Genomic DNA, 12,233 nt, shown 5'->3' with positions numbered 1-12,233 from the left:
ATCCTGAGCATGATGTAACATGGTCTGGAATATCCCTTTGGTCAGTTGGGGTCACCCATCCGGGCTGTGTCTCCTCCCAGCCTCCCAGGCATTCCCAACTTCCTCGCCAGTGTGGCTGGTCCAAAAAGCAGAAAAGGCCTTGGCTCTGTGTAAACCCTGCTCAGCAATAACAAAAACATCTCTGTATAATCAACACAGTTTTCATCACAAATCCAAAACTTAAAAAGTGAAGAAGTCTGCTTTTGCCTGTCCTCCTCCTGTTCTTAGAAACTGTTGGTTTTTATTTTATTTTCACAAAAAATACTTCAAGGTATAATACTGGGCATAGGTGCTATAAAATATTGAGATTTCTTCAAAGTTGATAGCAACTGAAGAGGGGCTTCTCTAGTGGAAAATAAGAAGGAAACACAGATATGGGTATAGCTAAGAGGCTTATAATTAAACTTCTAGATCTGCTTTTGAGTCCTTTATGCTACCTCAATTTAATTCTTCTATTAACAGGAAGCTCTGAGTTCAAATTGACTGTATCAATTAACATGTATTACTCTAACTATTTCATATACTATATTGCTATTTATCTTGTTTTTATGCCTCTGTTGAAATTGCCTTAAAACACTTTTATAGCATTCAGTGGGTGCTTTTGGGGGCAGGGGAACAGCTACCTTGCAACTATGAAGCTGTTACAGTATCAAGTGAAAGCAAATTTGTTGTGTGGTACTTGCTTTGTTATATAAATATTTCTTGAAATAATGCTTTTTTGGAAGCAGCACTTTTGTACTTGGAAGATGATACTTAAAACCTGTTTGTTTTTAAAGGACTATGGAATAAAAGAAGATGAATTGCAGGCTATCCTCAATTACCTGCTCACTATTCATGAGGTAATTTTTAATTTGGGGGATGTGTTTGTGAAGAGAGGCATACTAGTGCAGTTTGTGACCACCAAATGTTTGAATAATTTCAAATATAACCTCCTTCATGCCACAAGATGGCTCTGCAGAGGAAGTAGCAAGCATTGTCCAATTCTTTAGAGTAGTGTGCTGATATGCCAATATTCTTGCAGTGATTTAAGCACTATGTTCAATGTTAGATTGAAGTTCATTAAGCCAGTAAGTCAAAATGGTTTCTTATGTTGTTCTACAAACCAATTTACCAAGCAGAAAAACAGATGGTGAGACTGACTTTAAAAAAAAGTCAAAATCTTGTTTCAGGCTGCCTAAGTAATATTTTTTGTTTTGTTTTTCCTCTCCTTTTTATTTTGCTTCTTAAATAAAGCAATAAAATTGAAAACATGCATTAAGAAAATAAAGATGTATGTTAATGGCATCCAAGAGAAGCATATAAACTTAATTGGGAGAAAATGTTGGTTACCACTGATACATCTGCATCTTCATATTTTAGCACCAGGAAAAGGCACTTTATGCCAGATGCAACATCAAAGACAAGGGAAATGGGGACATAAATCTAACTGATCTCGTCTCTGTAAGGGTGCTTGAAATGGGTAAAATAAGGAAATAATTGAACTTTATTTCAAACAGTATAGATTTTTAAATTTTTTTATTTTGCTTACACCTATATTTTCCTTTTATTGTCTTTGCTGGTTACTACTACCTGGTAGTACCACAGTCAAGCAGTTCAACTTTATGTGGAGAAGTAAAAAATAAGACTCTTGGTAAAATCTAAGAGTGAACTAAAATAGCAGAAGCTGTATGTAGTCTTCAGATGAGGATGTGATGTTTTAAATATCTTAGCAGTTTGCATACTGAAGTGTAAAAGATCCATGAATGCTGAATCCCACAATCTAACTGTGAATTCAGAAAAACATCAACAAAAAAAGTAAAATTTAGCTGTCTCATAAGGCTCACTCCTCAGTGATAGCATCTGTAATGTCAGCTGATAATATCAGGTGAACAGAGTAGTTCAGGAGGATATAAAACTGATTTTCTAATAAAGAATCAGAATATTTGTTCAGAAGTGTTGTACAGTGTTTTATTTGTGGGATTTTTTTGTTTTAAAATAAACTTTCATTTTAATACTACAAAGCATGGGAAAAGAGTTGCATTTTGTTATTTCTTCGGTTATTTTTAATTACGATGAACTTGGAACAAATTAATGGACTGTAGCTTAGAGTGCTTTAGACTAAAAGTATGGAAAACTTTACTGAGCAGCTTGAATTACCCATTTTAAATATCGTCTGTGGCAGGTGGTAGTATTTTTTTTTCATGGTTTGAACATTTCTGAGTAGAAACTTTTCATTAAACACCACCCTGTGCCCCAGAAAATGTGCAGCAGCTTATTTGTAGCTCCTGTGCAGGATAGGACTGGGAAATACACATGCAAACGGAGGAGCCCATGTGTGGAAGGAAGTAACATAGTCTAAATATCCATTGCCTGTCAAATCCTTACATCCCAGACACTGATACATCACTTTTCACCCTAAACAATTAAGTGTATTTTTTGTAATGTTTTCTCCTGCATTTGCGTTTTAGCGCTATAGCTCTTTTGATCCTGGCCAAAATGATTTGGTCCTTAGTTTATTATTAGTCTCCACATACTCTTGAAATATGTTGTAGTGGTTCTTTTAGCTGAAACAATGTTCCAGTGTACATGTTGTGAATTCAAATTTGTAACTTTTATTCAACAGGATGACAATCTAATGGATGTCTTGCAGTTGCTGGTTGCTCTGATGTCGGAGCATCCTGGTTCTATGATCCCTGCATTTGATCAGAGGAATGGATTACAGTAAGTTAGAATTTTCTAAGTGGGGAAAAAGGAAATAGTGTTTTGACCGTATTGCTTGCAAGAATTCCCGTGAAATCTAAAAGGTTCTCGTCAGCATGTGTGTTGCAGTCTTAGACTCCTCATCTTGGGAGATTTTTGGGTCCAGGTGTTCATTCTGACAAGAGGTGCTGTTGGATTTATTATCAATGGGGTGGTTTTTTTTAATGTTTCCAAGCTGTCAGTCACACTTAAACAGGGAGTGATCCGTTTCAGTCTGTGCATTGATGTCTTCATCTACTGGTGCTCAGTCTTCAGCCTCCCATTCTTACAGATGTTTTAGAACTGGAAGGGGGCTGGCAAAAATTGATCCAGATATCTTCTGCTCCTTGTTAGTTTTCTTTTCCTTTTTTTTTTCCTGTGAGACTTTTGCAGAAAAACTTCCTATTTGTTTAAAAGTAGCACTTTATGTAATGCATTGTTTGCAATCTTCTTCCCAACAAACAGAAAAATATAACACTATTGTGAGAGAAAAGTAGGGGAAGTAGCAAATTCTACGAGCACAAGTAGAAAATCTACTAGAAGAGTTAAGTTATGACTCTGATTTTGTCTTGTGGCTCTCAGAGGGTGGTCACAGTATTGAACTTTTCTAATGTAGAAGGAACCTGCCTGAACACAGTGGGGAAAAAATTGGTACAGGCAAACAAATGTGAGAACTATTCTTGAAGGATATGGGGAGTAGTAATTCTCTCACTGTGTAAAGGCAGAGTCTCATTTCATACATTTAGTTGCACCTATTGGTTAACCCCTGTTTATACATATATTTTTTCCAGTTGCCTTTTCTCAAGAGACTGTATTCAGGCATGTTTGTAATTGTTTTCTCCCCTTTTAGTGCTAGACTGATTTTTATTATTATATTTTTTTTACCCATTTTCATCAGATTTGATTTCATGTGTATGGTAATGTATTATGTATGGAAAACTAATAAAAACTCTAAATAGTAAAGTATTTGAATGTCATGTTGGGTCTCCAATGCAGTCCATTTGGTTTTATTTAACAACTAGCAGTAGGTGTTTTCTTTTTTGTTAACAAGTATATGAGCAAGTCAGCATGAATAGTGAGTCCACAGTGAGAAATCACTTTGTTTTTCTGTCTCATTTGTTACACTCCTTGCTCCTGGGTTGTCTCCAGTCACTTTATGGATTGTTTGTATGCTTCTTGATACATCTACTTGTTGCAATTAAGGCATTATATTCTTGAAATTTAAAAATAATTTTCCAAAGCTCTATAAATATTTGGAGTTCTCTTAAAATTAAAATTTTAAAGTAACCAATCATGTAGGAAAAAAAAAAAAGGAAATGCTTTTTCCCTATGCAATTAGGTAACCCTGATAGTGTTCTGTAAAGAAAAGCAGAGAAATGGATTCTATTGCTTGAATGGCCAGTGCATCATAGGTTTGCTTTTTTGTTTCCTTCTGTAGTTTCTGTGGTTGCAGCATTCTTCAGGATGAATTGTTTGTAATAACTAACTGTTTTGTAGTCACCCTTAGGTTTTACCTTCAATTCTGGTATAGAACTAAGTTGTTTTTTTTTTTTGTCTTAGTTCAGGTGTCCTGAGAAGTATTTTTGGGTGTATAAAAATAAAGGTACATAACTCGTGATGAGTGCTCAGTTATGTATAGATAAGGCCTAAAAACTTGAAGTTCTTTGAACTCTTTAACACTTGCTGATCTAAAATGCCATGTTGTAACATGGAATATTTTTGGAAAGACTCTCCAGAATTGTTTAAATGGGGTAGGTTTTTTTCCTTCCCCCTGGTGAAGTGATCCAAATTTTTTCAAAAATTTTATCATTACGTATTTATGGTAAAGGATGAGTTCTGTGCCTTCTGTTCCAATATGATTTCATGGAACATTTGGAAATTAATGTTTTCTTTTTTCGAAGACAGCTTAGTAGTCCATGTAGATAAAGTTAAATCATATTTCACAGATTTAAAGATCTGTTGAATACTATGAACCACAGTCCAACTAGAATCAGATAGTGATGTGGCCCTAAGCACTTGACTGTCTAAAAAGTAAGTGATGAAATAAATTTGATGTAATTGATAAATACATTTAGATGTCTTAAATTTTTATGTGGGATTTACAAGGACCAAAACACTTCATTTTTTATTCTTCACATTGATAGAAGAGCAATGTATTTTTTCCATTTAGGGTGGTCTACAAGCTTTTAGCATCACAAAGTGAAGGCATCAGGGTGCAAGCTCTGAAAGTGATGGGATATTTCTTAAAGCATCTTGCTCCAAAGTAAGTACTGATTTGGGTCTTAAACTAAACCTCCCAAGAAAGGAAGGAGTAAAGGTAGGTTGTGACACATACATTCTATATGTTATTTTGTGTATAAATGTATAAACACACATTTGTGGGTAAAGGGAGAAAAGCCATATTGGAGGTTGATCACTAAATAGGCTTCACTGAATAGGAGCTATTCTTCTTCAACTACCCCTCAGTCTATTTGTCATGAATATATTTTTGATATGGTGGAATTGCTTGTTATTGTCAGCTAGTGTCCAGGCATTTTGACTTCCTTATCAAGCTGATTTAATTGTTACTTGCAGTGTGACTTCCTGCTTTTCAAAGTGGCCCTTTTCCAGTGAAATCAATAGCAAGAATTAGACTGGTGAGATGGAACCCCCTGTTGCTGAGAATTAGGTTTAATATGTCTCAAGTTGACTGTGATAGTAGACAACTATTGAGATTGCTATCCGTGGTTGCATTTTTGAGTGAAATGAGGGCAAGAGTGTCATTTTCTCAGTGTTTATCAAGAAATCCCCAAGGCTGTGTTTCAGCTTTTTGGGCCCATGGGTGAGTGGACCTCATTTATGGAAGAAAGGTGGCTGCCTTCAGGGAATGACCTGTCCTTTCAGAATCTGAACACTTCCCCTTTTCCTTCACCAAAAGTGAAAGACTTAAGGAACAAACAAGAACAATACCTTACCAGTGATTTTGTATTTATTGAGGCACGTGTTTTAAATATTTTTCCCCTAAAGCAAATTGAATGCATAAGTTTATTTTATCTTTCTCTACCATTTTAGGAGAAAAGCTGAAGTCATGCTTGGACACGGATTGTTCTCTTTGTTGGCTGAGAGGCTGATGCTTCAGACAAGCTTATTCACCATGACCACATACAATGTCCTGTTTGAGGTAGGAATACACTGTAGTTGGAATCCAATCTTTCTAATTACTTGTAAGACATTGTTAGAAAATTGCTTACATATTTGTGCTGATATGTTCCAGATGACATTAAACCTTAGTGTGATGCAGCTGAATGCTGCTTTTTTTCCCTCCCAGAGCTCACTGCTTAGGATTTACCCCCTCCTTAACCTGGTTATGCTTATTATGAACAGTGCTAGATAATGAGTAACCTGTATGTCTCAAACAGACGCTCATGTAGATGTGGAATTTTATTATAGCAATGATCTTGCCTTAGGATAATTGCTTTGGTTAGATTCACATTTATCTCCCAGTGTATTTTAAATAACAGTATGCACTTAAGAGAGAAACCAAAAAAAATAGTGGTTTATAGAGTACAGAGTTTCAGGAACAGGATGAAATAAATTATCAAGAAAGTGAGTGAGTGGGGATTTTTTTGGGATGAGTTTTAGAATGATGGTGATTGTGCTGTATCCAACTCTTTTTCAGTAAGCTGTCTTCTGTACATTGATATGGCATCTTCTTCTTTCTTGCCAGATTCTGACTGAACAGATTTGCACTCAAGTAATACATAAACAACATCCTGACCCAGATTCAACAGTGAAGATACAAAATCCTCGTAAGAATGATACACATTTTTAAGTGCTACCTTAAGAAAAGTCTGCTTTAAAAAATACCCCACCAATGAAAAAGCTTATCAATTACATCTACCAGTCTTCTAATCTCAGCTTTACATTTTTTTTCACACTAAAAGACAGATAACTTTTATTTAGTTGGAGTTATGTACAAAATATGTCTCAATAGCTTTTTGAAGGACATTTTATGTGTCTAAATGTGAATGTAGTTCATAACTCACCTTTTTTGGCTGTGCAGTCATGTTATGAAATGGTTTTTCAAGACTTGCATGCACAGGATACTTTGATTTAATAAATGTTAAGGTTCCAGCAAAATTCTGAATGCATTATTTATTGGTGTCAGACGAAATTACTTGAAATATGGAAACAGCTTTCATCTTAAATTACATTCAGTATGACAATGCTAGATGGAAAATTGGAGAAATGTATCTGCTCACTGTTTTGGTAAGCTTAGTTTATTGGACATATCTTGATATGAAACTTTAGATGTCTTTTGAACTTAGAGAAAATACTGATCTCCTTTCCTGAATTATATGCATTATTAATGTGCTCTGTATAATACAATGGGCTTATGGTAGCTTTGGGAGTTAACTTTTTTTCTGGAGAAATAACAGATTTTTCACTTTCATAGCTGCTTTGTCATTAAATGTAGGTCACAGTTGTGGGTTTGCTTCAGGTAGAAAGTGGGGGAAGAGGAAGGAAAGCAGAGCAGATATTGGAGAAAGAAATCTGGTTGCACTATGCTATTTGCCTTCTGGTAAATCTCTATGAAGCAAGAGATGTGAGCAGGTTTCTGTTGCTTTCTCCAAAGATTTTTGAAGTTGGCAGTCACTGCTGTGGTCAGTATAGACTATATAGAGACTGAGTTGAGTCTGAAATTACGTAGGTCTAGGAGGAAGAGTGACTTCCACAGTACCTTTTTTAGATCAGTAGTATTATCAAATAAGGAATTTCTCTTTAAGGAAGTTGTACAAGATGAACTGCAACTATCACAGTGACTGTGTTCGAATTGCACCCTTATTCATTTACAGAGGGGACTTCTTTTAGAGTAACAAGAACAGTCACTGCCCCACTGCTTCAACAAGTGCAATGTACCCTCAGTTTTGACCTCCAAAATATACAGAAAACATGTGATCACAAGAGATAAAGTTTTGTATTGGGAAGGTTTTTTAAAACAGAAACTGTTAAGTTTAATTGGAAGTTGGTCACATTCACTGAAAATTTGGTATTATCAAGGTAGAGCAAAATCTGTGCATTTTTATCATACATTGATTTTCTGAAGGATGCTTTTTTTATGTGAACCTCATGTAAAAACGGTTCTGACAGCTTATCAATTGTCATGCAGCAATATTTGTGTTGCTTAAACATGATAATTCAATGAATTCAGTTTTCTTCAGCTGTAGAGGCTTGCAAATCCCCCCGATGGGCAACTAGGTTTGAGAACTATTGGAAGAAGGGATTTGTTTTCGTTAAACCTTCTTCTCCAATAGAGATGTGCTTTTTCTCAATATAAAACTTTTTTACGTGGTATCACTTTTCTTGTACAAACACTATTGAAAAAGGCCTTGTGTTTTATCCTATGCTTAGTCCTAATATTTTGTTACTTGTGTACTGTTTTACAGAGATTTTGAAGGTTATTGCAGTCCTGATCCGTAATTCCCCACAGTGTCCAGAAACTCTGGAGATCCGGCGAGCCTTCCTCTCGGATATGATTAAACTTTTTAATAACAGCAGAGAAAACAGGAGGTAAGATGGCTTGCTCTATGCTCAAGTGTACAAAATAAGTAACAAGGTCTCCTAGTAAATTAAACTCATGAGGCAGATACAGCTTCATTGCTGTTTCAGCAAATTCTGTACTCCAGCAAAGTCTTCAGTATGAAAAATTTAGGGAAGCTTGCATGTAGCAATTTTTTTAAGCATGTTGAATTCTTGATTCTAAGATATATTTTAATACATGATTTAACAGCACGTGTGTATTTTGTAGGAGTTTGTTGCAGTGCTCTGTCTGGCAGGAGTGGATGCTTTCCCTTTGTTGTTTTAATCCAAAGACTTCTGAGGAGCAGAAGATAACTGAGATGGTGTACACCATATTTCGGATTTTGCTGTACCATGCAATAAAATATGAGTGGGGTGGCTGGCGTGTGTGGGTGGACACACTGTCAATCACACATTCAAAGGTGAGTGTTTGAAATAGTTGGGAAATTTTGTTATGTTCTGTAATTAGATTTAGAACCTTTAAGTACTGCATCATACAGTGATACTGTATCATACAGATAACCTTGAAGTGAAGGTCAGTAATTAAATGAAAGCCCTGTGTTTTTACCTGTTACTGTCCATAACTTTGAAATATATGACAATTAAATGTTAATTTTGTTGTTTTAACACAAATATTTTTTGTTGTTGTTGCTCAAATTAGTTTATTCTGATACCGAAAATGAGATCAATCAAATTTCAGGAGCATTTCTGAAAAATTTTGGTGCTAGTTTTGCTTTTTAGTAGCAGCAGGAACACAAGGTGGCGCACCATAGCTATTGATAAACAAAAATACCTTTTAGTAACATCAAAAGGCTGTAAAACAAATGAGTAAAAAGCAAAGAAATCCAAGTTAGGACAGATGCTTCAGCTGTTAAACTGTCGTGGAATATGGGGTGAGAGTGCAAATCCTTGCAGTATGAATGAGACTATTACCCTTCGTTATTGTTCTGTCTGAATTCTGTTGTTGTTACAACCAGAGTTACATCATAAAAGTTATTAGTGGTTCTCTGAACAAGGCACAGTAGTACAGAAGGTATTTTATACTGCCTTATTCTGAACAAAAGAGTGAGGCCAATGTGGGCCTCAGAATTATTCTGGTTATCAGAATGTTTACTTAAAATGAATTAAATTATAAATTACCTGTTTCTAAATGTGTGCAACTTGGCAGTGGGAAAAGGACGCCTGTGAATCCTAAAGATCACTTTATGATACTAAGGAATTTTTGGCATTTGTGAGGTCTTTGATTTTGCATGATTCTTTTTCCTCAAAAAAGGTCAGTCTCTGCAGACATCAAGAACCCTGTTATTTTGCAGCTCTATTTATTGCATTCAGAGGTCGATGGTGGATTCTTGGGCTATGGGGAGACAATTGTAGAAATCTATGTAATAAGAGTGGGTGAAATAACTTTATTAAACAGTCACTTAGCTAAGTGGAATTCTGGTGCAAAGTGCCCAGGGCCACATTTTAACCCTGAGAAAGATCACATTTTAGGTGTTGGACCATTCTTAATATTGTTTTTTGTTGGCTCTGCAGTCTTCAAAAACCAGTTTCCTCCTTTTCCCCAAGATGCACAGGGCAGGGGTGGATTGTACAATGGGAAGCTGTGGCCAGAGTTAAGATCCCTAATGTACTTTTATATAAAACTGACATAATTTACCATTTGTGTGATTGCTGGGAATTACTGGGACCTGTCCCTGGGGAAAGATGGAGAGGTGAATGAAGGAAGACCACCTTTCTAGCTCTTACAGAGAGCTTTGGTGTCTCGAATTTAGAAATTAACTAGCACATTATCTTATAGTCTATAGTTCTGCTCTTAGAGTCTTTTTGTAAGATAACGTAATGTTGGAAATCTCATTTAAACAGCATCTATGTCAAAAAGGATTTTTGGTCATTTTCTTCAGTGACTTAATGTGGTTAATCAATGATCTAGAGTTCCTAGAGAAAAAACCCAAGATTTTATTGGGATGCCATGGCCAAATATCAAGAACAAAACCCCACAGTTTTACAAAAGACCAAAAAAATCCATAGATATAGATAATGTGGGTTTGGTTTATTTATTTGTATTTTAAAGGCTGTATGCTTTTGTGCAATTCCGTAATGAAGGAGAAGATGACCTACTTCATTCTGTGTGTCTCATTTTTGGTTCCTGGCGTGCTGCTGTAGGGAGGTGTCCTTGGTTGTAGGAGTAACTCCCTGTAGGTTTTCCCCAAGTCTAGCTTTGTTGACTTTCTGGTCAATATATAAGATTTGTTTATTCTTTCAGCCTACTTCAGAGGAAGTTGAATGATCGCAAGGTTGGAAGTGTGTGAATGTGGGCAAAGTGTGGTGGTGGAATACTGAAGGACTCATAAAGGAGTTCAGTTTGTTTGGACATCAGTACTAATACTAGTTCCAGAAGCCTAAATGAGAATGTTTGAACAGAAAAAGCAGCCAGAAACTAACTTGACAATATTGATATGAGTGATGATGCCATTACCAAGATTTTAAAATATCACCTTTATTATGTGCTTTCCATTTGAACTTTTTTTGTAAATAATACATACAATTCATGCAACTAGCCATATAAGACTAGATGATATTTCAGAGCTGCCTGTTAATTACATAAATTAGGATAAATCACATAAAAGCTCTTGAAAATGTCCTTATAAATAGATAATTATAATGAATTTTTAATCCTGTTGATTTTACTTAACTTTAAATAGTCTTGTATCCTGTTATACCACTATTGAGATTCATAGAGATTCACACATAACCTGGTGTAGGCATAATTCAGTGGGCAAATTGTTCGATGCTAAGTGCATCTCAGATGTTTTTGATTTCTAGCATGCTTTCAAAGTAATGTGGGAATTATGGAAACAAAAATATTTCCTTAACATTGCTAAGAGAATAACCAATTTGGGTTTTTCCTGTTTCATCTCTAATTGTATTGGGTTACTGCTTATTTTTCCTTTTTACAACCCTCTGCGCTGTTGGTGCCACTAATTTATAACACCATTCTATGATAAAGAACTAGTACATAAAGGACCAGTGTTACAGAATTGGATAGGTTTTGCAGAGCTACACATCAAGATACATGCAGCTGCTATAAAAAGCCAAAGAAACTCAATTGCAATTTTATTGTCCAGTTTGATAGATTTCCTGCCACCTTTGTAGCAGGGAAGCTGTTTGTCACTGTAACCCTCTCCTCCAACAGCTGCACAGCGTTTTATAAGCAGCAGTGGCTTTTCCAGCATAATTGCACTGCATTGGCTTCCTTGCACTCAGAATTTAGAAAGTGTGTAGGTGTGTGCAACCTTTTTAAAGCCCAATTTCTTAGTATTACTCATGTACTTTGTTAATTTCCGTATTATTTTTTGATGCTTTCCAGATATTAAACCGTTGTATACAAAGGTGTTTAATCTGTTGCTTCTAGTTCAGTGAAAATATTAATGGAAAAATTAAATCACAGCTCCAGTTTGTTCTGACTGGCAAATATTGAATTTCTGAAAGCATCTAAGAACGTCTGTTTTTTAAACATTTCAACCATGCTAACTGGGCCTTAGATTTTATCTGTCTAGTCCTGTTACTTTTTACAAAGGACCAATGATTTGGGGGTTAATAATAGGAAAAAAGTGAAGAATGGTGGACAGCTTTCCTTTTAACCTTTCAGCTTCCCCAAGTTTTAAAAGAATATAATTATTTATACCGTATAATACACTCCTAAATGATCTGAATGTTTTAAACTACTGGGAAGACTAACATCTGCTTATTTCAGGCCCTTAAACATATGTTACTACTTAAAAGTTGATTCATGTTACCTTTCTGCTAAAGAAAATAAATTCAGGTAAATAATGATTTTTGTTTTTAGTAGCTCAAGAAATTTTCAGTGAGTAAGACTCAGAGATGTTAATATGTGTAAGCTACAGTTCTGTGGCTGT

The 12,233-nt window shown here is 35.5% G+C and overlaps 1 protein-coding gene across 4 annotated transcripts in view; it reads left to right on the top strand.

Annotated features, from left to right (window-relative positions):
• Positions 1-12,233, top strand: part of LRBA (LPS responsive beige-like anchor protein) — a 373,995-nt gene that overhangs the window by 54,312 nt on the left and 307,450 nt on the right. For all 4 annotated transcript variants that reach the window (XM_048304274.1, XM_048304272.1, XM_048304273.1 and 1 more), the window contains exons 16-22: positions 816-878; positions 2,642-2,739; positions 4,928-5,020; positions 5,809-5,917; positions 6,464-6,545; positions 8,184-8,307; positions 8,546-8,738. In XM_048304274.1, the coding sequence (XP_048160231.1) occupies positions 816-878; positions 2,642-2,739; positions 4,928-5,020; positions 5,809-5,917; positions 6,464-6,545; positions 8,184-8,307; positions 8,546-8,738 (762 nt within the window). The remainder of the gene's footprint in view (positions 1-815; positions 879-2,641; positions 2,740-4,927; positions 5,021-5,808; positions 5,918-6,463; positions 6,546-8,183; positions 8,308-8,545; positions 8,739-12,233) is intronic.

Source organism: Corvus hawaiiensis, chromosome 5, assembly GCF_020740725.1.
Source record: "Corvus hawaiiensis isolate bCorHaw1 chromosome 5, bCorHaw1.pri.cur, whole genome shotgun sequence".
Classification (NCBI taxonomy): Eukaryota; Metazoa; Chordata; class Aves; order Passeriformes; family Corvidae; genus Corvus; species Corvus hawaiiensis.
Note: the sequence above shows the minus strand (reverse complement) of the source record. Positions and strands in the feature narration are given on the sequence as shown.